The 24,113-nt window shown below is 40.1% G+C and overlaps 1 protein-coding gene across 2 annotated transcripts in view; it reads right to left on the reverse strand.

Annotated features, from left to right (window-relative positions):
• Positions 1–16,933: 16,933 nt before the first annotated feature.
• The window catches only part of cxxc4 (CXXC finger 4), a 43,675-nt gene continuing 36,495 nt past the window's right edge, over positions 16,934–24,113 (reverse strand). For both annotated transcript variants that reach the window (XM_079337173.1, XM_079337174.1), the window contains one exon: positions 16,934–18,159. In XM_079337173.1, the coding sequence (XP_079193299.1) occupies positions 18,115–18,159 (45 nt within the window). In that variant the 3' untranslated portion in view covers positions 16,934–18,114. The remainder of the gene's footprint in view (positions 18,160–24,113) is intronic.

The following is a 24,113-nucleotide window of genomic DNA, read 5'->3' on the forward strand; positions in this document are numbered from 1 at the left end:
TGAATTTCAACACAAACACACGTTGACAATGAAATTAACTTGAAGTCAGCAACAATATCTCAGTTTCCAGAAGCAGGTCAACTATTCAGTAATACTTTTCCTCCAGCTGTGGTGTATAAACCCTTTCTAAGGTAATGAGTTGATCTTCTCATATGATTCAGTAAGACTGCATTGCTTTCTTGAAGTCACATTTGAAACATGATCAGTGGTGTCGCAGCAGACTAATTACTCTGCTGGGAGTGGCTTCAAGTATTTACTTCAAAATTAGAGAGAAGTACAGTAACAGATATTTGTCCAATCAGCATGTGTTTAAAGAATCTTCCTTTGATCTTCTTTTGAAACTTATGACTTTTTTCTCTGTATGTTTGAAATCTATATTTTCTCCCCATATATTTGATTAAATGGTGAAAGCATATATTTAGAGACATAGGGGCCTTTACAGTAAGCAACATGTCCAATCTCATGGGCCAAGACACTTAACCCCGAATTGAAAGGAATTAGTTTCTTCTAATGGCCTCACAACAGAGCAACCTCTTCCATCAATGTGTGAACAGGCAGGTGTGACATGTGGTTTAAAATGATTACATCATACTTATACAATGCACATGCTTGTTCCCTATTGGGTGAAACGGGTAGCTGTGGGTGAACGGTAGAGTCTCGTCTCTCAGCCAGAAGGTCAGGAGCTCGATCCCTAGCTCCTGCAGCTAAATGTAGATGTGTCCTTAGGCAAGCTAAAGTCCATTTACCATTTATATACTTTTAATATTCATCCCTGTTCATCATGTGCACTGAAACCAAACCTGTTGAGAGGATGAGGAAGCAGCCTCTTTAAGTAACACAGGAGGACGGTTGGCTGTGCAATCTAGCTCTGCTCTCATCTTTAAAAGACGGAACAGCTCACTGATTGATGCCTGCGTGCTCTGTGGATCTGTTAACCCCATCACATTTGCCCTGGTGGTGCCTTCTCTTCTTATGGTTCAATAAAAAATGAAGCACAATAAATGTCCAGTTGCATGTTGATTACCTTTTAGTGGAGACTCGTTTAAAGTGCTTTAAATACCTCAACTCTTGTTCAGGTTGGACCAATCAGCAGCATTGCACACTTAACATTATTTCTACAACATGATTTGAATTGATATATTGGTGTGTTTTCAGTTTCTCAGAAACATCTATATCAGAATAATCCGTAATTCATTTTAGATTGTGAAGTGCATGCAGAAATATACTGTCTGGCACTAAAGGTTAAGCTTCTACTTGTTGAAAATGTACCTGATATTCACACATCATTACCATCTTATCTCTTTTAGATATGGTTTATTGCTAGCAAGCATGCATGGCATGATTACCAGGAAAAAGATTCTCGTTTTGTGTTTTCACCTGCAAGTCTGTTGAGACAAAATGGAACACTTTCAGTTCTATGCTCACTAATGCCATGTTTCTGTCTCTCTCTCCCGTTCATTAATATATCTCTGTGGACAGACCACTTTATCACAGAGGGATACAGCTACAAAGACAACTGCTAACTTTACTGTATAATAGGATTACTAAATGGACTTGTGCTTGTACAGAACTTTTCTAGTCTTCTGACTACTCAAAACGCTTTTACACCACATGTCACACCTTCTCATTCACACCTATTCACACACTGATGGCAGCTGTTGCCATGAAAAGTGACCATCAGAAGTAACCAATCCCATCATACACATGCTATGATGCTAACGAAGCAGCCAGAAATACTCAACAATATTGTTGCCAATAATGTGTCATTTTTGTGGTACTCATTTATCAAGTATGATCCTAATCTCAATGAATTGTCCAAGGTTTAACCCAGCTGGCACAATCGAACTCTTATCAAATACTTGTTTATTTGTCCAATTTACTGACGTAAAGGTGAAAGGGGTTATTTGTTAAATATGTAATCATTAAAAGAAGGAGAAAAAATGAAGGGCATGGAACATTTGAAATGTTATCTTTCCATGTCTCAATGTCATCATATCAAAACTTAAGACATTTGCTTTTTCACCTTCTGCTTCTTAAATTAAATTACCCATAATTCTTTGTCATTGAGTTTGCCCATGCCCCTGGATTGTTGGCGCTTAAAGCTGTGAAGGGTTAAATGTGCTTGTCCGCTTGGGGCCATGCTATATATCACATGCTTGGGAACTGTGAAGGGCTTGAAAGCTGAATCTAACTGCAGTTTCTATTTCTCACATTAAACATCCCAATCTTTGATGGCTGTTTGTACCAGAAATTCCTCCCTGCCCCGTCACCACCACCGCCATCAGCTCCTATCCGAAGAAATGTGCAGCGGCAGAGAAATCTTACCTCTCAGTCAGTCAGTAGTCGAAAGCCTATTTTGATTTATTAAGGATAAAGTAGGTAAGGCAAATATGTAAACTCTATTTAGCCTAGCAGTAGGGATGGTTCTTGATTTCCTGCAAAGTTTCTTCTTTGGCAGAAATGATGCATTAACGACTGTTTAGCCTGCAGTATCTTGTTTTCAGCTTTAACAAACAAGTTACTTATTTTTTTCTTCCATCACCTGCTGTATGTCAAATCACAAATAATTTCAATAATAATATGTTTCTTTCAAAGATTACCTTTTACCAATTTACTTGTTTTTGAACCATTGATGTTGCAATTTTGGTTTGCCACTTTAACAAAGTGCATCCTAGCTTGGAGAAACAATACAGTACCTCTCACATTTACAATAATGTGACCTTTGTGATACCTATGGGCCTTAAAGAAGGCTGTATGACTGGAGGATATTATGTTTATTTTGTTTATGTCAATGGCCAACAAGGGTAAAGATGTGGCAATGGCCTCAAAGTTTTAATTTGGTGAAACAAGCAGACAATAAAACAATACACAACAAAAGAAATGTGCAGCACATGAGGAACAAATTGTTTCGAGCTTCTGTATACGTTTTTTTGTAAATGGGTTCTGATTTTGCAGCCAATCTTTCGGGCTGTTCCAGCGCCTTTGCTCTTGACAGCCTCAGCATGTCTGTGCATATTTTTGTTGCTGCCAGGACCACAATGTTGAAAATTCCTGATGGACAACATTGTACCTTAAGCTATTTACATGTTTGAAAAGTAAAGAAGGACAATAATTAAAACTAAAGATAGACACAATTTGTGCTGAGAAATCTATAGAAGGTGTTGCATCAAAAAAAGCCCGACTGTATACTTCTTGTTCCCCCACCTGCCGAAAGAAATTGAATGAAACGCTCTGTGGAGGAGGTGCTGGGTGACACACAATCCTCAAAGTGGTCGGCACAGAGTGAGAGTGCTGTCTGTGTGCAACAGGGTTCACATTACCCTCTCTGGGGTCACATTTCACATGCTTTCCACCAGCTGCTCGACACCACAGAGCGGTTCAACCATCTAATGGTGCACACTGACATAAAGCCACAGGTGAGATGTTGAGAAAAACCATCTGTTTGTAAGAACTTGGGTTTTATTCTTTTTTTTTAAGAGGAAATATACGGAAAATATTTCTATCCTATGTAGGCATATTTTTTCTTCATTTACCATTCCATCATAAAAAAACTAGTAAATATCAGCTGGTTGTTACTATTGGGTGGGAGATGGTGACTTAATCAGGCAATAACGCTGCAAACGAAATGATTTTCATCTAATATTCTGCCCAATCATGAGCAAAGGTAACGCTTTGGAGACCGCAAATGAGCCACTGCCTCCAATCCACGTGGACTAATGACATGATTATTTGCTCATCAGGGCAATGTTGAGTGTTTATGAGTGAATGTGTATGCTTGAAAGTACATGTGTGCATGTTTGGGGCAGGTTGTGGTGATGGGGTGCTGGTCACATCTCAGCATGGTAATAAAAGCCAGAGCTGTTGTCACAAAACTCAGCGCCTACAACCGGCTTTTAAGTGCTGCCTCTTTGCTCAGAGAGCAGCGGACACATTACAGTGAAGGGAGAGAGAAAAGAGGAAGAGAAGAAAGAGAGAGATAGAGGGACAGAGAAACTGGGTGGGGGTGGTGAGGCCTGTGGCTGAAGGATTGATTTTAAATGTTCTGCAAAGGCAGTGTTTACTATCCTCTCTGGCGAGCCCCCTGACAGCGCCAGCATCAAAACAAGATTTGTCCCACCTCCCCCCACCCAACAGAGAGAGAGAGAGGGAGAGAGAGAGAGAGAGAGAGAGAGGGACGGGGAGTAGGCAGGAAAGGCGATGGCTGCTTTAAATGATAGTTATTTTCACTGGATAAATGTTTAGTCTGTTCAATTGGTTTAACATGGTTCCTCCCATAGAAATTTCATCTTTCCTTTTGTTTCCATCGGTACAGTACTTTTTGCTTTTTAATCACAAAATGAATACCTGGTATTCATGTGACATGTCCTGATGTTACAAGATTTCAACCCTGTATTTGTATAAGGCATAAAACTGGTCTTGTTTTTTTCCAGAGGGCCTCCATAACTCATTAGCAGTCCTTATTTATGTGTGCGACATTAGTGACTTCAAGCCTGGCACTTGTGCTCAGGATCATTTCTAACCATGGCCATGGGAGTTGATAACCTTCTGACACAGCTTGGCTCTTAATAAGCAGGTTGACAGCTTTACTGACGTAGGTCACATAGCATGGTAATAATGTGTATTTGTGCAAAAGGAGAGTTACATAGAACAGTTATGTCATTTGTTATTTTATAGTTCTCTTGCTTTATAAAAATACAACAAAAGACCAAAACCAATGATGTGTTAAACCTCTCAGTTTGTTCCAATCTATTAAAAGGTCTTTCCTCTAACTTCCATGGCTCAGGTTGAAATAAATCTTAACAAAATGAGCCAAAGATATATTTTTTATTAATTTTTAAAGCCTGGTTTATACTTCTGAGTCGAATCCATTGTATAGCTACGTTACAGTAGCCTTATTAGCACTACTTACTTGAGTTTTCATTGTCCTGCAATATTCTGTCTACAAACGCTGGTTTTGCATTGCAAGTCATTTCTGGTTCTGCACATTCTTTGCTTGTTTGTGTACAGGAAACCACAGCGACTGAAACTGAGTGTATTGTTTGGAAGTTGGAGATAAAACCTATTGAGCAGCAGCTGATTATACTTCTCTCATTGCAAAGAGGATGAGAGAGGATAGGTCAGAGGAGTTGAAATATACAGCGTTAAAATGGAATTGAATGTTCAACTTGATAGCATTATTAGCTTATTCTACTAGTTAGCCTGCAATAAACACATGAGGCTGGTTTACATGATCTGGGTCCAGCTTGGGTCGGATTTCAAACATAAAAAATTGAATGGTTGGCGTTTCGTGTTGGGCTTGGTCCCTTCTGTCTTAGACACAGACCAGTATTGATATATGGCCTGACTTTGTTAAGGACATAAAGGCTTGACAGATCAGCAAATTTCTCCTCATTTTAGATCAAACTCAGGTTAATGTTCTTGATCAAATACATTATACAACTACAAATACATCGCTCATTGGTGGCATCAATCCTAGCAAATAGCACCACGAAATAGAATCTGAGAGTTTAAAGCTATGTTTTTCTTGGCAATGTTGCAATGAACTGCCCATTTGTGGATTAAGTGGGCTCCCAGTGAATAATATTATAAAGAGTAGGTAGTTGACCTGCAATTTGTCTGATGTGTAAGAAAATAACTTTAATTGTAATTTAGCAATATGTAAAAAAAAATAGAATGATTGATTGGGACGATTTAGCAATGTGGAAGATTGAATATTGTCTGCTCCAGTGAGTATCTGTGTCAGAAACGGTATATGTGTGAATCTTAATTAAGTTTCCATATGCATGGGTTTTCAAGGACATGACAGATTATGCTTCTGACAAGAGTAAAGGCGGAAACTTTCCAATCAAGAAGTTTTGATTTTTAGCTCACATAGGCTTTGTATGCAATAACTTCTAAATCTGAAAAGCTTAACATTATTGTTGAATATCTGACATTTGTAAGTTGTCCATTACAAATAAAAATGTATCCTATTTAAAAGAATTTTCATTACATATGACAAGGAATCAGGCCAAATAGTTAACTCGATTTGAGGGAGAAAATTCCCTTTCGTGCCACACGGCCACACTCATAATTACCCGATTGTTGTTGACCATTAGGAGTGTGATTTATTGTTCTTTGGCAGTCAGGATGGAGGTTTCTCACCCCCGCCTTGGACGTGTGTGAAATGCAAAAGTCTGGAGGGCTGAGGAGAATATGGGGAAGCGAGAGCCATATGTCTGCGCTGTCAGAGAGCCACTTGTTAGAGGAAGTTTAGCCTCCCTGTGCCTGCAGCCACAGCTTTAATTATTAACAACATGTCTCCCCTCTGAAGAGCTGTGTGAGGGCAACTCGCTGAAAAAGGTGCGGTGGAGTGTGGGCTGGGTACAGGCTATCCTCAAGATTCAGAGATAGTCAGTTAGGGAGCGGAAGTCTTTTGGGGAAGTTGTTAGTTTGTAGATATTTATCTTCCTTATTCTATTCAAAGACAGCAATTAAAGCTTACTTTTAAATCTAAGCAAAACCATGGTGACTCAGTTTCTCTTACATTTCAGTTAAAGTAGTCATCATCAGTTCAGACTGTGTCAGTGAAAGATTTAAAATACATAATTTCCATGGGTTTGTATCCATTTTTTAAATCATTAAGAAAGCTATCAGAAGCCCTGCATTGACTGGCTAGTGTCATTTGTAACAGAAAGTCTGATTCCTTATTGCAGGAGCTGTCTATATGTTATTTTAAAAATTGTAACTGCCAACTTAAGAAAAGTGCTGCTTTAAGTGAGGATTAATGTCCTACCCCTTCCTCAAGCCAAAATCAATTCCTGACTGCAAAAATAGACGGTATTCAACTTGAAATCACAATAATTATTTTTTATTTTTTTTATAGCGCCTCTTCTGGAAGCTAGAATGAAAAAAAGAGAGTAATCGTAATATAATCAAAAACATTTTTCACAACAAGCAAGCACTTCAAGCAAATGTCTCCTGTTCTGATGAACCAAAAATCATTCTGACAAGCAACTAAAGCCATGATTTTACAAACATGAGATTCAGAGAATACGTGAGTTTATTATCACAAATATTTGCACAAAACCGATATTCACAATAACCAATAGTACGGCCTCATGAAAATGTCATGGATCCCCAAACAGTGTCTAATCAATAAGTGTCTGTTTTCATTTCGGCTGCATTGTGATTATCCAACCATCCGTCAACTGTAATTACCAATTACATGATGGAGATGGCCTGATAATTAGCCAATGAGATCAGGTTTACCCTCAGCATGAAACTAGAATTAGGTCAAGATTTGTCAGGTTCTTGTCAGCAGCAACAACGTTCCCAAAAATCCTGTTTGATCCTCTGAGGATTCACACAGGTTCGAGAATGTAGAACTCGATAGGACCAAATTATGATGCAAATCAAAGCAGTGATCTAAATGTTTCCATTATTTAAACACAGAGGAGATGATTGAGGTGCCGTTTCATGTGAAAGTGATAGAAACAGCAAACTTTCTTATAAACTTAAACATAAAGATTGTTATCAGTGTTTATTACTTTTTATTTTACAGGTAAATGCAAAATGTTTCACAGATTAATTGCAGCTGTTTCTCAAACTGTTTTTTTTTTGTTTCCTTCTGATGTCAGAAAGATTTAGTTGCACATTAAGACAATCTTCCTCCATGACCTTTTCATAACTCTTTTGTTGTCTGTCTTTGTGCCCAAATCTGCCCGAGGGATATCATGGGTAAAAAAAAACACGCAGAAAGTCAAGATAAGCTCTCGCCATCCCTCCTCCCCCATCCTCAAGACAACAATTTGGGAACACTACAAACACCATAGATGCAAAATCATGAACCCTTGCTTCCTATCTCAAATAAATTACATTTATTGGTGGTTTTACCAGTCTCTGCTCGTCTTGATATTCATTCTGTACATTCAAGAAGTGAACAGGGTTTCTCTAATGGAAAACAAGAGAGTGATTAATGGACCAAAGCCTCAATAATGTTACACAGGTGAACTCCAGTGCCGATCTCGAGGAAGTTAGATTTAGTGAAGTTACATTCCCACAACGACTGCTTATCACTAAATGTGCAGCCAAAGAGAGTGAAACAGGCATCTTTTTTTATGCCACTTTTGCCTTTATTATAGAAAAGACAGCTGAGGAGAAACAGGAAATGTTGGGAGGAGAGAGTAGGGTAAGACATTCAGCAAAGGGTTGAAGTCAGACTTGAACCCATGGCCCCTGCAACAAAGTCTATATCCTCTCTACGTGGGTCATGCAATGTAACCACCAGGCTATCCAGTACCTCAATGTAGATATCTCTGTAATTGTTACTTAAACAAACGTTCAAATGAAATTGTGTCCCAATGTTTAAATGTCTTCTAAGATGTTAAAAACTTGTAAAGGTTGTCAACCTTTTTAAAGGCCTGCATCTATGGTTTTACACAAAGCACAACAATTTATGACTAATATAAAAAAGAGACACTCCCTTTGAATGAAAAATTATACCAGCATTAATAATTGATGAAATATTCAAAATGGTGCTTCGAGATGCCTAATTAATCCCAATCAGCCTTTTTATTGAAACTGCCATTTCTTCAAAAGTGGGGCTAAGGCAGTTAAATGCAGAAAATTTGAAGTATTTTGACAAATTTAGATTTGTCACTTGTTTTTTTTGTTTGAATGAATTAAGATCTCCCCTGTGTCTTGTTCTTGTGAGAAGTACTGGGTAAATTGTGTGTCTGTAAAGTCTGGCTGACTTTGACAATGCAGTGAGACAAAGTGATTTTTCTAATTTCTTTCTTACTATCCACAAAACCCCACACAACCCCTCTCAAGCATACACAATTGTACATATGCAAAAAGGTGCACACACACACACACACATACACACACGGAGCCCAGTGCCGTGGAACAGCCATCAGTCAAAGTGTGTTGGCGCTGCAGGTCCGGGGGCATTTACATAGATAGATGATGGAGAGATTATGGGGCACAGGGGTTATTAATCACGCTTGCTGAGAAGGAGCAGAGGGACTCCTGGGTGTCACTCGTCTCTCTAGGGATGGTGCCTTACCCAGAAAGTCTTTTGTGCCATTTCACATATTCTATCTGCTGCCTACCTAAATCACAGTGGTATTATGAGAGCCTTGGCCTTCAATATTGCTGCAGGGGAAATGTATGGTGCAGCCAAGTCCACCTCCAGCCACTTGTTTCAGGGATACAATCTGTAATTTCCTGCAGAAATGTAAAACAACTTTCCTTTCTGGGTTTACAACATTTAGACTGGTCATTAATTAATCAAGCAACCAATAAAATATTTGCTATTTATGCAGCGTTTACAGCTGTTTTGGGCCAAACTGATAAGTGGAGAAATGTCTTGATAGGTGATTAAAATTGATATTTTGTAAAGAAATTCATTTCTAATGTCTTATCTCCATAATGATAAAACAATCAATTGAAAATCAATCATTATATTTGCAACCCTTGAAGTTTTTTTGAAGGTGCTAAATAATTCTTAATTCTTTATATTAAAAATAAACAGACTAAAAACATACATTGTTTTCATAAAAGTGGATTACCTTTGTGCTTATTTGTTTGATTGTTTCTTATTAAGTCTTAAAAGCCAAATTTCCTTCAATTAACAAAACTTAAAAATTAACATCCTGTAACAGAAGTTACAGGATGGAAAGACTACAAAAAGACCATGTAACCACTTTAATAGTGAAACCAATTTGTAAATACCGTTAAAAGAAATCCATATCTTGTTTGGAAAGTAACATCAGCAGGTACCCTGATAGCCTCGCCATTATGTCATGGGACCCATTTACAGAGGATTAAGTCCTTCTCTCAGTGCGCTTGAATCCAAACTCAGCCCTTTGTCGAGGTCATCCCCCAAGCTCTCCTCCCAACATTTCCTAACTCTCTTCAGCTGTTCTGTCTAATAAATGCAAAGAGCTAAAAAAGAACATCAGGAAGTATAAAATATTATTTCTTTGACTTCAACACTGTCTTGTTTGGTCTTTTCCGTTTCTTTACACAAGCACCAAACAATGACGTGAGCTCTTCTCACTAACTTTATCAACGGCCCTTTAATATTTGAGCCCGGCTGCAGTTACACATTTCATGGCACACATCCTTCTGCTGGTTGTATGAATATTGAAAAGTGAGTGTGTGGATCAGGACACTGTGGGACTGGTGGATGTGATAATGGAGTAATCTACAGCGACAGGTGAAGCACTCTGCTCCCCTGGGTTGTTTGCTTTGGTAAACGTTGCCGCCATTCTCTGACCCCAATGGGACCTGACACATGGACCCTCCCTGCCCTTCCTCCGTCCTCCTCCATCTTCTCTTTTCAAACATCCAGCTGGCTCACCATCGTGTTCATTGCGTTACTATTGTTGGTCGTTTCACTACAAGTCTTTGGTCAGTGATAGTTACAAAGCCCAGTGGGGTTTTTCTCTTCATAGACAGCAATGGGTTCATTGGATCACGTGACTAAACCTGCTGTGGGGATATATGGGTGGGTAAGATGGATGGATGGATGGATGATGAATCAAGGAGTTGATCCACAGATGAGAAGACAGGTGGTTAAATTGAAGGATGGATGATACTTTTAGAGTTCCATGAATGAAAGCCTCTGCAGGGAAATAGTGTGGGTGTTCCTTTTTATGTTGATGACACTCTTCTTTATCATTAGCTTCTGCCTGTGCACATCTTCCTACTTACAACACAGCTGTACTTTATCAGTCACTCCAAGAATGTAATCTATTTATTTTACGGAGCAATTGTTGGCCAGTATTGGTGTTAGATGAGGAAAACAATTATGAATCAGACAAACAAAGGGAACAGAGTCCACACTCAGAATAATGTCTTTTCAAAGCATGGTGTTCAGAACAACGCTTCATGCCATGTTAGTTATGGGAGGAGACAACATTTGGACAACAGGGTGGTACTGGAGTTAAGCGAGGGGTCGGAAACAAACTGTTAATCACAACAACATTCTCTTTGTTTAATGCTGAGTCATTAGCTTTAAACTAGCTTGTTGACTATCCCGTTTCTCTCAGAATCAGATTGTTTCTCCAATTCTTCAAGTATGAAAGCAAAGTGAAGAAACACTTATCATGGTTGCCTCCATGTTACTCAAAAACAACTACATCCCTTATGATACATACCTTCATGCCTCGATATAATATTAACGGTGAGTGCTAAAATAATTCATAAACCATGAGTTTTTCATAACGTGTGAAGCACTAGCCATATATGTCTGGCAATGTTGAGAGAGAGAGAGAGAGCGAGAGCGAGCTATGAATGATACACAGTTTGCACCATATTTGGACTTTTGATTAATGTAAATATGACATTTATGTGAAATTGCCAGATTCTCAAGACCTAGAAAGTTATCTTGTTGAAGCTAATTCCCAAAATGTTACGGCTCCTTAAGTTTGACAAAGGGATGAACTGTTTCTATTTAATGTTGTGCAGCTCTGGAGGATCTGAAGACAGGTTACACTTTTTTATTGTCACAGTAAGATACATTCAAGGAATTTACTATGATAGTTAAATATATATAAAAAAAACAAAAAAACAATGTACAACCTCACCATGCAGCACAGAAGATGTAAAGAGGAAGTTATGGAACAATGAAAAGCACTTACTACTAATAATAATATCGTACAGAATTTAGGTTGTGTACAACCATTTTTGGCAAATCCAGCCCACACAACTCTTGCACATGGCATTACTTATTAATAATATCTAAACACACTCGTTAGAAGGATTACGAGTACTTAAGCTTTGTAAAAATCTTTTTGGACTGTTTAATGGGCACCACCCTGGAATCCTGCCCGGCTGACTGTGATTACCCAATCCTTCAGAGATCGCTCAGTCTCCTGTTGCCTGGGGCGTTGACATGATGTGAGAAATGTTGCCAGCCGTCATGAAACCAACCAACCCAATCAATCAATCAGCATGCTTAACACCTCTCTCTATGTGTTTCAATGTGTTGCTGTGTGTGTATGTGTGCATCAGCATGGAGATAACTCGTTTGCTCTCCCAGGTCAGTGTGCAGTAAAGAAGAGGTAGGAAGACCATAATGCACAGTCTTTCGCGTTCATCAATTACAGGGGGACTCTGGACATGAGTGTAACTACATGTACTGTGTGTGTGTGTCTGTGTGAAAGAGTGAGCGAGAAAGGTGAGGGTGTTTGTCCCTGAATAGAAGACAGAGAAAGGTGATGACAAAGACAGGGAAATGTACGAGATGAAGATGTACAAATGTGTGAGGGGGATACGTACAAGTGTGTTACGTGGGAGAAGTCAGAGGAAGAGCTGGCGAACATCTCCCTGCACTCTGTGATGGCAGCAGGATAACTAATCAATCTACACCTGCCTGGTAAAGAGAGAGAGTGAGGGGAGAAAAGTCAGACCAAATTAGGGGAGAAAGATCATGTCAGCTAGGTGCCATGCAGTTTCATCCACAGACTGCGTTAGTTTGTATCCTGCTTTTCATACGCAAAATTACCTAGACACTGAAAAGTACCAGTTAACTTGTAAATAATTGAAAACCCCACACAGACACAATTGATCGCATTGATGATAATTGCCCATAGAGAATTACCGTTTCAAGAACAAATTACGGAAAATTAACCAATTTTGATTAACATCCGTTTTCCTTTTGACGTCAAGCTCAGGACTGAATCATACAGTGAGCTGTTAAAGGTTGTACGTTGTATTACAGACAGTCTATCATCGTTTCACTACTTCCCCACTAACCAGCTCCTGATAAGATAATGCAGTGTAAATGGCACGAACGTTATGCTATATTTTAAGTTACATTAATATATTTGGTAACACATTAGCTACCATTAGACGACAGTTAATGCTGGCATACACCCATAGGCCTGTTTCTGAAATATTGTTAGCCAGGAAGAAACTCTTGAAAAAGGCATACAGTTACTAGCTAAAGTACCTTACACTTTTTCTAATGTATTGCAATACAGACCAAATCTGTTATATTAGTTTTTAGCCAGTTCCTTGTAGACAGTGATTATACTGTATTTAAGTGACTATATGGTAACAATGGTTTTAATGGTTTGATTGTAGCTAATGATTTTTTTTACTTGAAATATGATCTGATTTTTCCGGATTTGCATTTCTTTTTAGCTGCTGATAAATAGAAAAGCTGTGAGTTATTTGTATTCAAAATTATATTTAATTTTCTTGAATGTAACAAGTGGGCGAAGCCAGAATAAAAGCACAATGATGAAGAGCTAATGACCTTGAAGACACATGTATTTTTTTTTTTCAAACAAAGAATAAACACAGCACACTTTGTTGATACTGGTTTTTTTGTATGCTTTCGGAGAAAAGTTCAATTTTGAGTTACGCTCAGACAAAACAACGCTGGAATCAGATTTGACTTCCCCCAAACTTTTAGAACTTTTTGAACCTACTTTCCACCCAAATGTCGCTTGTGCACATCTTGCCACTTCCTTCAGTGGGGAGATGTTTTTCTTCTCCCTCCTGCTCTTAACTGTGTACCAGCAGTTCTAGGGGCTGTCATATTGCATCAGCGCTCTGCTGATTACTTCCACCTTGTCTCCCTCGTCAGGAAATGATTCTGACACGCACTCACACCCTGCTTTCTCCGCATCAATATGCGTGCGATGGAAAAACTGCAGACAGTAAATAAATAATGAAAGATGAGGTAGGGAGGAGGGGAGGGAGGCAGTATATGTCGTTTTCTCTCTGTCTCATTCTCTGTCCTCTGTTTGTGCCACTGACTCAATGTGGGAAAGTGTTATGTTTTTTTTGTGTTCGGTTATGTTAGTATGTGCCAGCACACATACATGCAGTCAAAGATGAAAATGGAGTAAAAATGGCATTTATTACACATGAATGTAAATGTATTCAGATTGAAAAATCCTACATATTTTAAGAGTGAAGTAATTAGAAATAAGTAAGTAATTAGAACAGAATATGTATTCTTTTAGTCATCTCTATGAATATTGACAAATGATGAAACAGGCAATGCACATATACTGTATGGTAATCAATTTTCGCTAAAATGTAGTCATTTATAGTTATGTCATCCTGATAAATAAACTTAAGTAACGTTAGCTGACCTCCTTCTGCAATCCCTGAGGTGTCATCTGATGTATTCCTTTTTGTTTCCTTAAAGATTAATGTAGGTGACCAAACGAGATGTCCAGACTTATCCCTGTTGTACTGATGAACTCAACTGTAACCGTTGTTCCCCTTGAAACTTTACCTGTAATCTAAACTTCGTTGTTGCCATTGTTTGCATGTGTTTGTCATATAGAGACGTCTGTTTTAATTTCATTTTTTAGCTCTGTTAAAACTTCTTACACTATATTCCTTATATATTTCATAATTTTTTTCCAGTAGTCCAAGTCCTTCCTTTGCTCCCTTGCAGGAAGGTGTGTGGGTTTTTCCTCTCAATGAGAAGTATGCCAGTAGAGTGAGGAAGCATTTTTTGTCAGAATCCCTAAAGGGATTATCACAGAGACTCTGCATTCCTGTGGAGGACACAGGGAGGGTAAGCACATCTGATTGGCCCACTAACCTCTGGCACCCAGCAGCATGACTGGCATCAAAGGGACCTGAATTTATTTTGAGAGTTTATTCGAGTGACAGCTGATATTCAAACACTCTCAAAGATGTCAAAAGGATCTTGAGAGGGTAACTACCAAAGATGTGGTTTCTTGTTGTAAGGACGAAACCATTCAGCTTCTGTGGGACTGTTCTGGAGGGGATGGCATTTCTCTGCTCTCCAGTTTACCAGAGATGTTTTGTGATCTTGTCCAAGCAGATGTGGCACTTTTTGGCTTAACACAAAGTCAATGTAAATAACAAAATCATCAGTAAATGGAAAATATAAAGTGTATGCCATGTTCAATGAGGTTGCATTGCAGCCTCATAATCCATTTCTGCACCCTAAATTGAATGGATGCAAAAGAATAGTTTTTTTTTTTTACATTGAGCAATCAAGCCTCTCGTATGACATCAGTGACTCAGATCATGTTTATTACATCCATGATCTGATGGTCAGGTTCACATGACTTGTCTGTTTAATGGGGAACAAATGAAGGGCCCATATCATTTAGTATTTTTCTTTGCTGTTGCTGGTCACTGTAGTTCCTCGCTTTTTTCATCTTGAGTGGCTTCGTTTTAGAACCTGGCCTCGTATGCGTGAATAGTGTTTGGTTGCAAAATCTGGTCATAGTGCAACAATCTTGTTTCAACATTGATTTAAATCTGGTAGTACAAGACAGTAGTCCATACAATTATGTAGGACAGATGATATTCTTCCACTAGGATTCAATCGTTTCTCACCTGTTTGGGTCAACAAAGTGTAGTTTCTTATTGTCCAAGCAGAAGCTGCACTTTTTGGCTGGCTATCCTTTATGGCTAACACCTTGCTGCACTGCAAGTCGGGAAACGTTGGTAGTCATTTCCAGATGCCTTATCACCAAAGAGAGCCAAATACCAACTGAGATGGTAGCGTAAAAAACAGATTAAATATACTGTGAAGAATGAAATGGTTGATTATATAGGGGAAGGATCACTGTTGTCACCTTGTGATGATTCAGATTTAAGTACAGTCTGAAAGTTCTTTCTGAATGAATGTTAATTTCCCCAGTGGCACCTCCAGCTGTGACACTGTGTGCATGTGGCATAGATTTTCTTTCCAGTTTCTATAAAAAATAAACTGTGATAACGGAAAATCCCGTCTTTAATTCTCTCTCCAGAAATAGTCAACGGGTTTAATATCACTATCATCAAGCCAGCTAGTCCATGATGAAGTCCGGGAGATATCTGAGATAACAGATATCCCAATCAGTGACTGTTTTTCAAGCCCAGAATGCTCTGATATTTTCCTGGGAGACCTGGGAGATAAAAGGTCTCCAACACGAGCTTGAGATTTAATCCTGATCAATGCAATGACTCCCGCCTTCAAATAAATAAATAAATAAACCTGAAGATTCATAAGGACTGAGAACATGTCATATATATCTGCACCACTCTGCTCACTTGTTAATTTGGCCCTGCTACAGCCTCTCTCTCTCTGCCTCTAAAGCAGGAAGCTGAACATTACCATCAGGGCCTGAGGACTTTAAATCCCAGTTCCACAACCGGGGATGGGAGGAGGGAGGGGGATTAGAGAGAGCCGTCTCTGATGTTATTTAATCTCACCGGCCAGGGAGTGAGCGAGCAGAGCACCCTGATGCACGTTATCAACCTCTGATGACCAACGAGGGGGGGTTTGGGCGCCTCAGATGCCACATTGCTGCTAACACCGCCACTACAGAGCACTCCGAGTCGTCTTCCCGGCCGGCCCTAACCAGTCAGCAGCTCAATTTGGGTGATGGCAAGCGTGTTCAGTGAGGGGAGAAGTCAGTCCCGGATGATTTCCTCCTTCTCTGCTCGTTCCCCTCAGCATCAACGCCTCCCCCCTCCCCACCTCAGCTACCGCCCAAATGTGCCTCCTCTGTCCTCTCTTTCCCTCCATAACTGCTCCCCCCCACCCTTCTCTACCCCTGAAACCCAAAGACCCGGCAATCGCTCAGTTCAGCTCATACTATCTCAGGAGCCTGTCCCCCCCCCCCCCCCCCCTCCCATATACTGCCGTTCCTTGTCTTGCCCCCCCTCCCACCTCCCCAAGTGCATTCCAGCATGACAAACCACATGGGATTTCACTAGTCCTTTAAAGTCTGCTGCCTCTGGGAACCTCTCTTCTCCGTGCAACGTTTTAGTATTCAAGGGGATACGTGACTGGGGAGGCAACCAATGCTGTTATATTCCTCACGTCTCCTCCCGGATGTTATTTCTGTTGATGCTTTGCAGGTGGGAGAAAAAGAGGAACGTGTTTTATAATCAGGTGATCATAATTGTTCAATAATGCCTTCCCTTTTTTCAAAGATTCACAGTCCAGATGTGTTTTACCGAAGTCTTTTCTTTTTTTTATTTTAACACATAAAAGCATCACAACAACAATATACAAATTCTTAGTAATCTTTAAAACCAAAACACATTTACACATGCAACAATAGGGTTTAAGACAATGAGTAACTTATTGAATCGTTTGTTTTGGAATGTGTAATTTCAGGAGAAAGGACTGTTGTTCAAGTCCAAACTATCCTGTAGCTCCAGAACAACACCTGATATGTCAAATATTTTGAGTGTACTGTATTTAATCCTTAATTTGAACGTTTTCAACATAGCATACAACTCCTTTACTGGCATTACTCTCTACCTTTAAAACAGTTACAACCTTTAGTCATTTAAACTTGATGACAAAAAAAAAGCTTAAGGATTGAAGACTGAAGAAGTTTGGTTTTCAAATCACAAAATTGAAACGCCTTTCAGGATATGACCTCCAGGCAGAATCGGACTCTTAAATTCTGCTGCTGTCACAATGAAATAACGCCCACTTGGGTTTTTTAAAGAGCTGCTACTCGCTACACAAGACAATGTGCCCTGTTTTGCAGTGAGTCAACTCAATAGAAGAAACACGTCAACGTGTCTGTAAAAGAAACATGGCCGCCGTCTTTCACGCCATGGTCGGCAAAGGGCTTATGAAAGGGTGGCATCTTAAAACGTGGTTTACAAAGAAATAAAAGACTAAACCAGAGGATGCTTCGGTTTGATTAAGTAATATGAGAGTGAAGAGGAGGTAAAGGATAAAGAATAATCAACTGAATAGATTATTGCTCCAGAGTAAAGCATGTTGTTTTCGTAATGTTGTCAATCCTTGTGGCCTCTTTTGCTTGACAGATTCACTGTGATTGTATGATTGTCTGTTGGAGCTCTTTACATTGGATCGGCTGTGAACCTACAGCCACGACACTGAAAACACATTCATAGACACCAAAAATATACATTATGATACTGTCAAAAGGTACAATAATTACACAGAAAAAGAAATTACAGAGTTAAAACAACACCATTATGTTTCCATTTCTCTTTTTGTCCGTCCACTTTTCTTCTCTTGTCCATGTTTTTGGGTGTTTTATGGTGGGCTCAGTGCACCCAGAGAGTGTTCTTTTTGCAGAGAGTCAAAAGTCCCACCTGCCCTCCTGCTGCTGCTGCTGGATGGGGCGGCCATGGCTCATCTTTCTAAAAGAACCACCGAAAAGCTTCGCCACTGCTGACCGGCGTCCTCTACAGGAGACAAAATGTGAAGGACATATTTTAAATGTAAGGTTTTGAGGTCAAAGAATTGTTTTTGGTAAACAAAACAAACAGAAAATGATGCATGTTCTCAAAGATAATGTAGCAAATATTTGGAGCAGAGATGGATAACGACAGTTTGAAATGAAACGCGGACATTAAGCAAAGTAAAAACCCAGAAGGGCACTTAAATCGGCAATAAAAGCACAAACCACCAAACCAAGTATTTCATCAAAGAGCCAGCGAAGGTGATTACATCCACGTTCCCACCCACACCCAAATAATCATTACGCTGGATGAAATATTCAATACAAATTCCCAAGAAGCAACAATGAGGCATTTAATTACTGTGAGCTGGAGCCGCAGTGAGGGGGAACAGTGCATCATTTCAATTTGAGCCCGCGCCAGCAGCTGCCCCTCCTCCTCCTCCCCAAAACCTCTGTGCCAGAGTGACAGCCTCCTCTTTCCCAAACTCATTTGGAAGTCAAAGACATAAAAATACTGAAGTCTCCCACCAATCCCCATGACCAATTAGCACATTTTTTGATTATTTTTTTCCGCTGTTGACAGGAGGGAAATAGTGCATAATCACAACTAAAATCACTTTAGAGTGAGTGGAGCGCAATTTGACATTTTAATACCAAGTGTCATCAGTGGCTCTTCAAAGGCACACTGATGAATGTTTCTGCAGAACACAGGCTCCTACAGGCAGGCGTATGGACCTTATGTAAAGATTATTTAGAGTGTGGAAAGCAGCAGGGCTTTAACGTCATACTCACTTTTTTTGGACTCACATATGAACAAAGCAAAGTTTGTTTTACCAAAACAATACAACACAATTTGTCTGAAATAAGACTGAGTGGAAAATGATAAAGGTTATTTTGTTTTACATGTGTGACCTCCAACAATTTGTCAACCAAACAACTAATTGATTGGCACAAACTTATTTAGCAAAATGTTTGAGCTTTTAAGTCTTTTAAAAACTCCACAAACAGATCACACATTTGCTTATTCGAGCCTCTCTTTATCCAAAGTGTTCTGCTTTCAGGTTAGAATACTGAATATTTCCTGGATTTAAACTTAGTTATAAAAAGTATGAATTTTGAGAACATTGCTCATTGCTGTTTTAAATGCTGTTGACTGCAGAATTCAAGTGGCTCCAGTAAGGTTAAACTGTCTTCCTGCGTGACGATTTCCATTGCTTCAGCAAAGTCCACAATCTGCATTTTCTCTGCACCTGTGGAGCTATCTTGGTACCATCTGTTTTCGCCTTATGGAGTTTGCAATCCTGCAAGTTACGTATACCTTCTCGAGCTCTCAGCCTACGGTAACATTGAGAGTTGTGTAGGACGGACCAACAGCTGGCAAGTCTCGCTGCCCACCTCCGTTGGTCACTTGTTATCTTCAATTAAGGAGTCTTTACGATCAAACCAGCACTTCACACGGTTGATTTACTTCACAGTATACCACTTTTTCTTTAAATGCATGACTTTAACCTAAGTGCAAAAAGTAGCATTACAAGCCATTTCCAAGTCACTGTGTATCCTGACACCGAAGCAGCGAAGCAGGCGCTTGCAATGCACAATGAATAGAAGACGCATTTTCAATAGTGTTAGGTGGCATGCAGTGTGTTATGGTTTAGACTGCCCTTAAAGTCATGACACTGCATGTCTCATTATTGTATGCTAGAATATATTTTAGATGGGCTGTAGGGGAGCGGATAGAGTCAGAACATGATGTGTGTAAAAGGTGGCCAGTGGTGGGATTCAAACATGGACCGACCGACTGAAGCTTCTGTAAATGGGGCGTGCGCACTAACAGCTAGGCTAGCAGTGACCCCACACAGACAACTATTTAGAAGAAAAATAAAATTGGTCGATTGTTTGAAGAATCCAAAGTTGAATTCGCCAAATTCAATTTGTTTTTATGTAAAACTTAAAAGCGCTTGGAGGAAGTATTTAAAGCACATTGAAGCATTTAAAACAGCCTTATTCAACTAAATATCAACCAAACCAACAACCCCAATAAAGATCAAATGAATGAAACATAAAATGTATAAGTCATACAAAATGTCCACTTCTTTTTTAGGGAAACAGCTGAGCTTTTATTCATCCGATTACCACTTCTAGAACACCACAAAATAATCAAGGAGCCCACAGTCACACCACGAAGTCGTTAGTCATAACATAAAACAGAAGACAACTATGATGGCGTTAGGGTTAAGTAGAGAACCTAAACTGAGTGTGTCGACAGGTAACGGTCCTCTGATCACACTACCTTTGGATGCATTCCTTCTATGCGTGTAGCAACCATTTACCATTTTTTCACACCACATTAAGCAATCACTATTATCCTTCCAAGTGAATAATGGAGCAGCAGGAAACCATCATCACCAATTTAAAGTGGTGGATGAAATGAAACACTGTCATGTTTTAAAGGGTCAACATGCTCTCACAGATCTCATGTTTTCTCTTTCCATTAATTACTACGAGCTGACGCCTGCCCCCTTTGTTATGTCCCCTGAGCTCCTTTTATTTTTCTGTTCGCATTTTTGAATGCAATTTGGCAGGGAAACATGTATAATTTAAAGCATTATTAAAGTCACTTCGGCTTTCAAAGATATTTCAGTGAAGAGGAAATGCTGTGATTATGGACGTTTGTCATGAAACAAAGGTGCAGAACCAGATTCAGTCATAGTGACACAAGAAGTGAACAATCAGGAATCACTTAAAGTAAAATAATGGACTTGTTTTATGTTTCTATAGGGGAAATATACATTGCAGATTGAACGTATCTTTAACGGTTTTATTTCATGTCTCAGATTCAGGTTTTTTCTTCTTACCTATTTATTCTGTTAAACCCTCAGTTCAATCCTTGTTCATTGGATTGGGCTATATAAATAATGTTGACTTGATGTTATTTGATAGAACAGGGAATGACAAACAGGGAAAGGAGTCTAAGTTAGACTTGAACCCGGGCTGCCCTTTGAGGACTAGCAGCCTATAGACCTTAGGTGTGACCTAACCGCAGGGTAATCTGCCGCCCTAGTAAGGGTGTCTTTGGTGAACTGACCACACTGAAATAGATTCAAAGTTTGAACAGGCAAGTTTAATTGAATTATGCTCAGTTTTCTAGATATTAGGTACACCAAGCTACTCCTAAAATAGTACACCACAACTGCCCAGCAGATCTTTAGTGCTAATTGACCTTCATAAAGGTAAAACAACAACTACTGTAGTTTAAGCTTCACAAAGCTAATAGAGTCCTGCTGAGTTTATTGCTTGCTAATGCTATGCCATTTTGAGCTACACATTATAGCTTGACACATAAGAGAAGAAGCCTTTCTGCTGTCTGTCACATTAAAAGTTGATCGAGACCGAGCCAGGTAATCTCAGTGTACATGTCTTTTACCAAAGACAAACAAAATTGCCACTCATGACATATAACAATTATAATACGTGTCTTAAAAAGTTGACAACATGTGCAGATCTGCATTGCATGTGGCACAACTACAGGGCTACTTTGAGAGTTAAGCTCAGCCCTCTCTGTCTAAGACTTGACGCTCTACAAGTGAGGCAAACAGGAGGTGAGAATGTTTATCTTGATCCATATTCTCACATTGATCAGTCCCCGGTGGAAGTGTGGCTCGCCAGAGACAATAATGACCCTGATCTGGGCACTCGGCATGTCTCTGTTTTGTTAAGTTCCTGCGTTATCGATCCAGCAAGGCTCTTGAGTGCTGCTTGGATTCACTCCTGGGCCCGCTCGCCTCGGCACACTGCAGTGACCAGGCACAAAGAAGGCTCAATTAGCAGAGCTCTGCGTTGTCTGCTACCCCACCTGCATGCAACTACAAAATCACTCCATCAGCGACAAAAGAAAGGGGAAAACAGAAACAACAGGGACGGCAGGAGAGATGAAGGAAGAAAGAAAACAAATAAGAGAGGGGGGGGGAGGGGAGACGGTAGGGGTTGATAGTGTTACACCAAGGTTTCACCTCAAATCAAGACGCTGTGGCATCCGCTCAACACGGCAGCCTCTGCAGCAGAGCATACATAACAACCTGGCTACAATGACACACACAGGGAAAGACGATTTCCCACTCTGGCAATGAATGCCTACCACTGAGTATTGAACCGACTTAAGGGTAGGAACGAGATTTTTCTCCAGACCTCAAATTAACCCCACCACACCACCACAGCAGGCTGTGTTTTCTAAGTGTCTGCCTGTGGCTTTGGGTGATAACGACACAGTAAAAGTGACATGTGGTGGAATAATTCTCTGCTGATTCTGGAGAGGCGGCGTGAGGTCTCTGGGCAGCTATGACACCCTTTGATCCTAAGTGAACCTGGCAGGTGGAGTTAATGTTGGAGCCACATTGCAGCTGATTGAGACAATTCTGGTAGAAAGACATTGCCGGATGAGACGGGACCTTGACAGGCTTAAAGCAATTTCTGCAGGGCTATATGCATGCACACACAAACAAAAAAACTCAACCTACAATCTTTATCATTCAGGTTAGGGCCGAACCTCAATATCTTTTTCCACACTAATATCACAAACACACAAACGGTCCTCGACCCCCAGCCTACCCCTGCCTCTCCTCTCCCCCTGCAGCCTTGGCGTCACATAGAGCTGAGGCCAGAGATAAACCACTCATGACGATGAGGATGATAATGGCAGACGCCGCAGCGCCTCAAAATTCAATCAGCACCGGGACGTCAATGCGGATGAGTGTAAAAGTGAAATATGCTCGCCGGCGTGTGTTAAAAGACACCGCGCAGGGCTCACAGAAACAACAACAGGCTATGAAGAGGGGGAAAGGAAAGAGAGGGGAAGGGAGGGAGGGAGGGAGGGAGGGAGGGAGGGAGGAAAAACAAGAAGAGGAGAGAGAGAAAAACTGAAAATAATGTGTCTCTACTACTCTGCTTCCCGGCAGAATCCCACTGGCATTCTGAGCAGCCCTGCTTTAACCACAGACTGTGAATAAATTACCCTTTTGAACTCGGGGTGATTGCAAATGTGCCCCGGTTTCTCTTGAGACATGTCTGGCACTCACCCTCAGCTCTGTGCTCCCAGCCAGCCTTGTCACAGATGCCCCCCTCTCTCCATCCTCTCCCTCCCACCAACACAGACACACACGCCGAGGGCACACACACATGCATGCACAACATCATAAAACTTTTAATTTCCTATAATTACGGGTGAGATTTTTCAGCCAACTACACATCCCTTCTCTGCTCCTTCTCTCACTATTTCTATAAAGGAAGAATTCTCAGAATTTTCTTAGCTAAAAGCTAGTTAAAGAAATGATAAGGTATTCTGAGAAAAAAAAAAGTGATGGCAAGAAAATCAGAGTAGAACTGGAGCAGATAGAAAGGGGGAAAACCAGATACCAGTATAAAGGGGAAGAGAGAAAGAGAGGAATCTAAGGGAGGGAGAGACAGTGGCATGCGAGCAGTTTGCACAGCAGCCTGTGGGAGTGTTGCTGATGGGTTTCAGAATGCTCATTATAACACACGACCCATACATTACCCTGACAATACCCATAATTTATTAACTTACAGACCGGGGAACCAGGCCACTTTTCACAGTCGCAATCCTGTGGATGCAGCTCTGACGGGCTGCAAACTAAATATACATAAATAAAAAAACACTGTCAACTGTCGCTCTTTTACACAGACAGACACACACACACACACGACACGAGTTTGTGCAGCTGATACTGCTTTAGTTTTCTGCAGATAAAGTTTCACAAAAACATAATTAAAAAGACTTTTCATACAGTGTCAGATACAAAAGTGAAATTAGTGTGCAAACGTCGAGCCGCGCACATCCAAGATTGCAATGATGCCTTGCAATGATTGGCTCCAGAGCCCAGAAGTAATTTATGGTGGTCAAAATGTTTGTAGCTTTAAAAATAAAGGGGTTTGAAAAGATGAGAG

The sequence above is a fragment of the Symphodus melops genome (genome assembly GCF_947650265.1).
Source record: "Symphodus melops genome assembly, chromosome: 2".
NCBI classification, from domain to species: domain Eukaryota; kingdom Metazoa; phylum Chordata; class Actinopteri; order Labriformes; family Labridae; genus Symphodus; species Symphodus melops.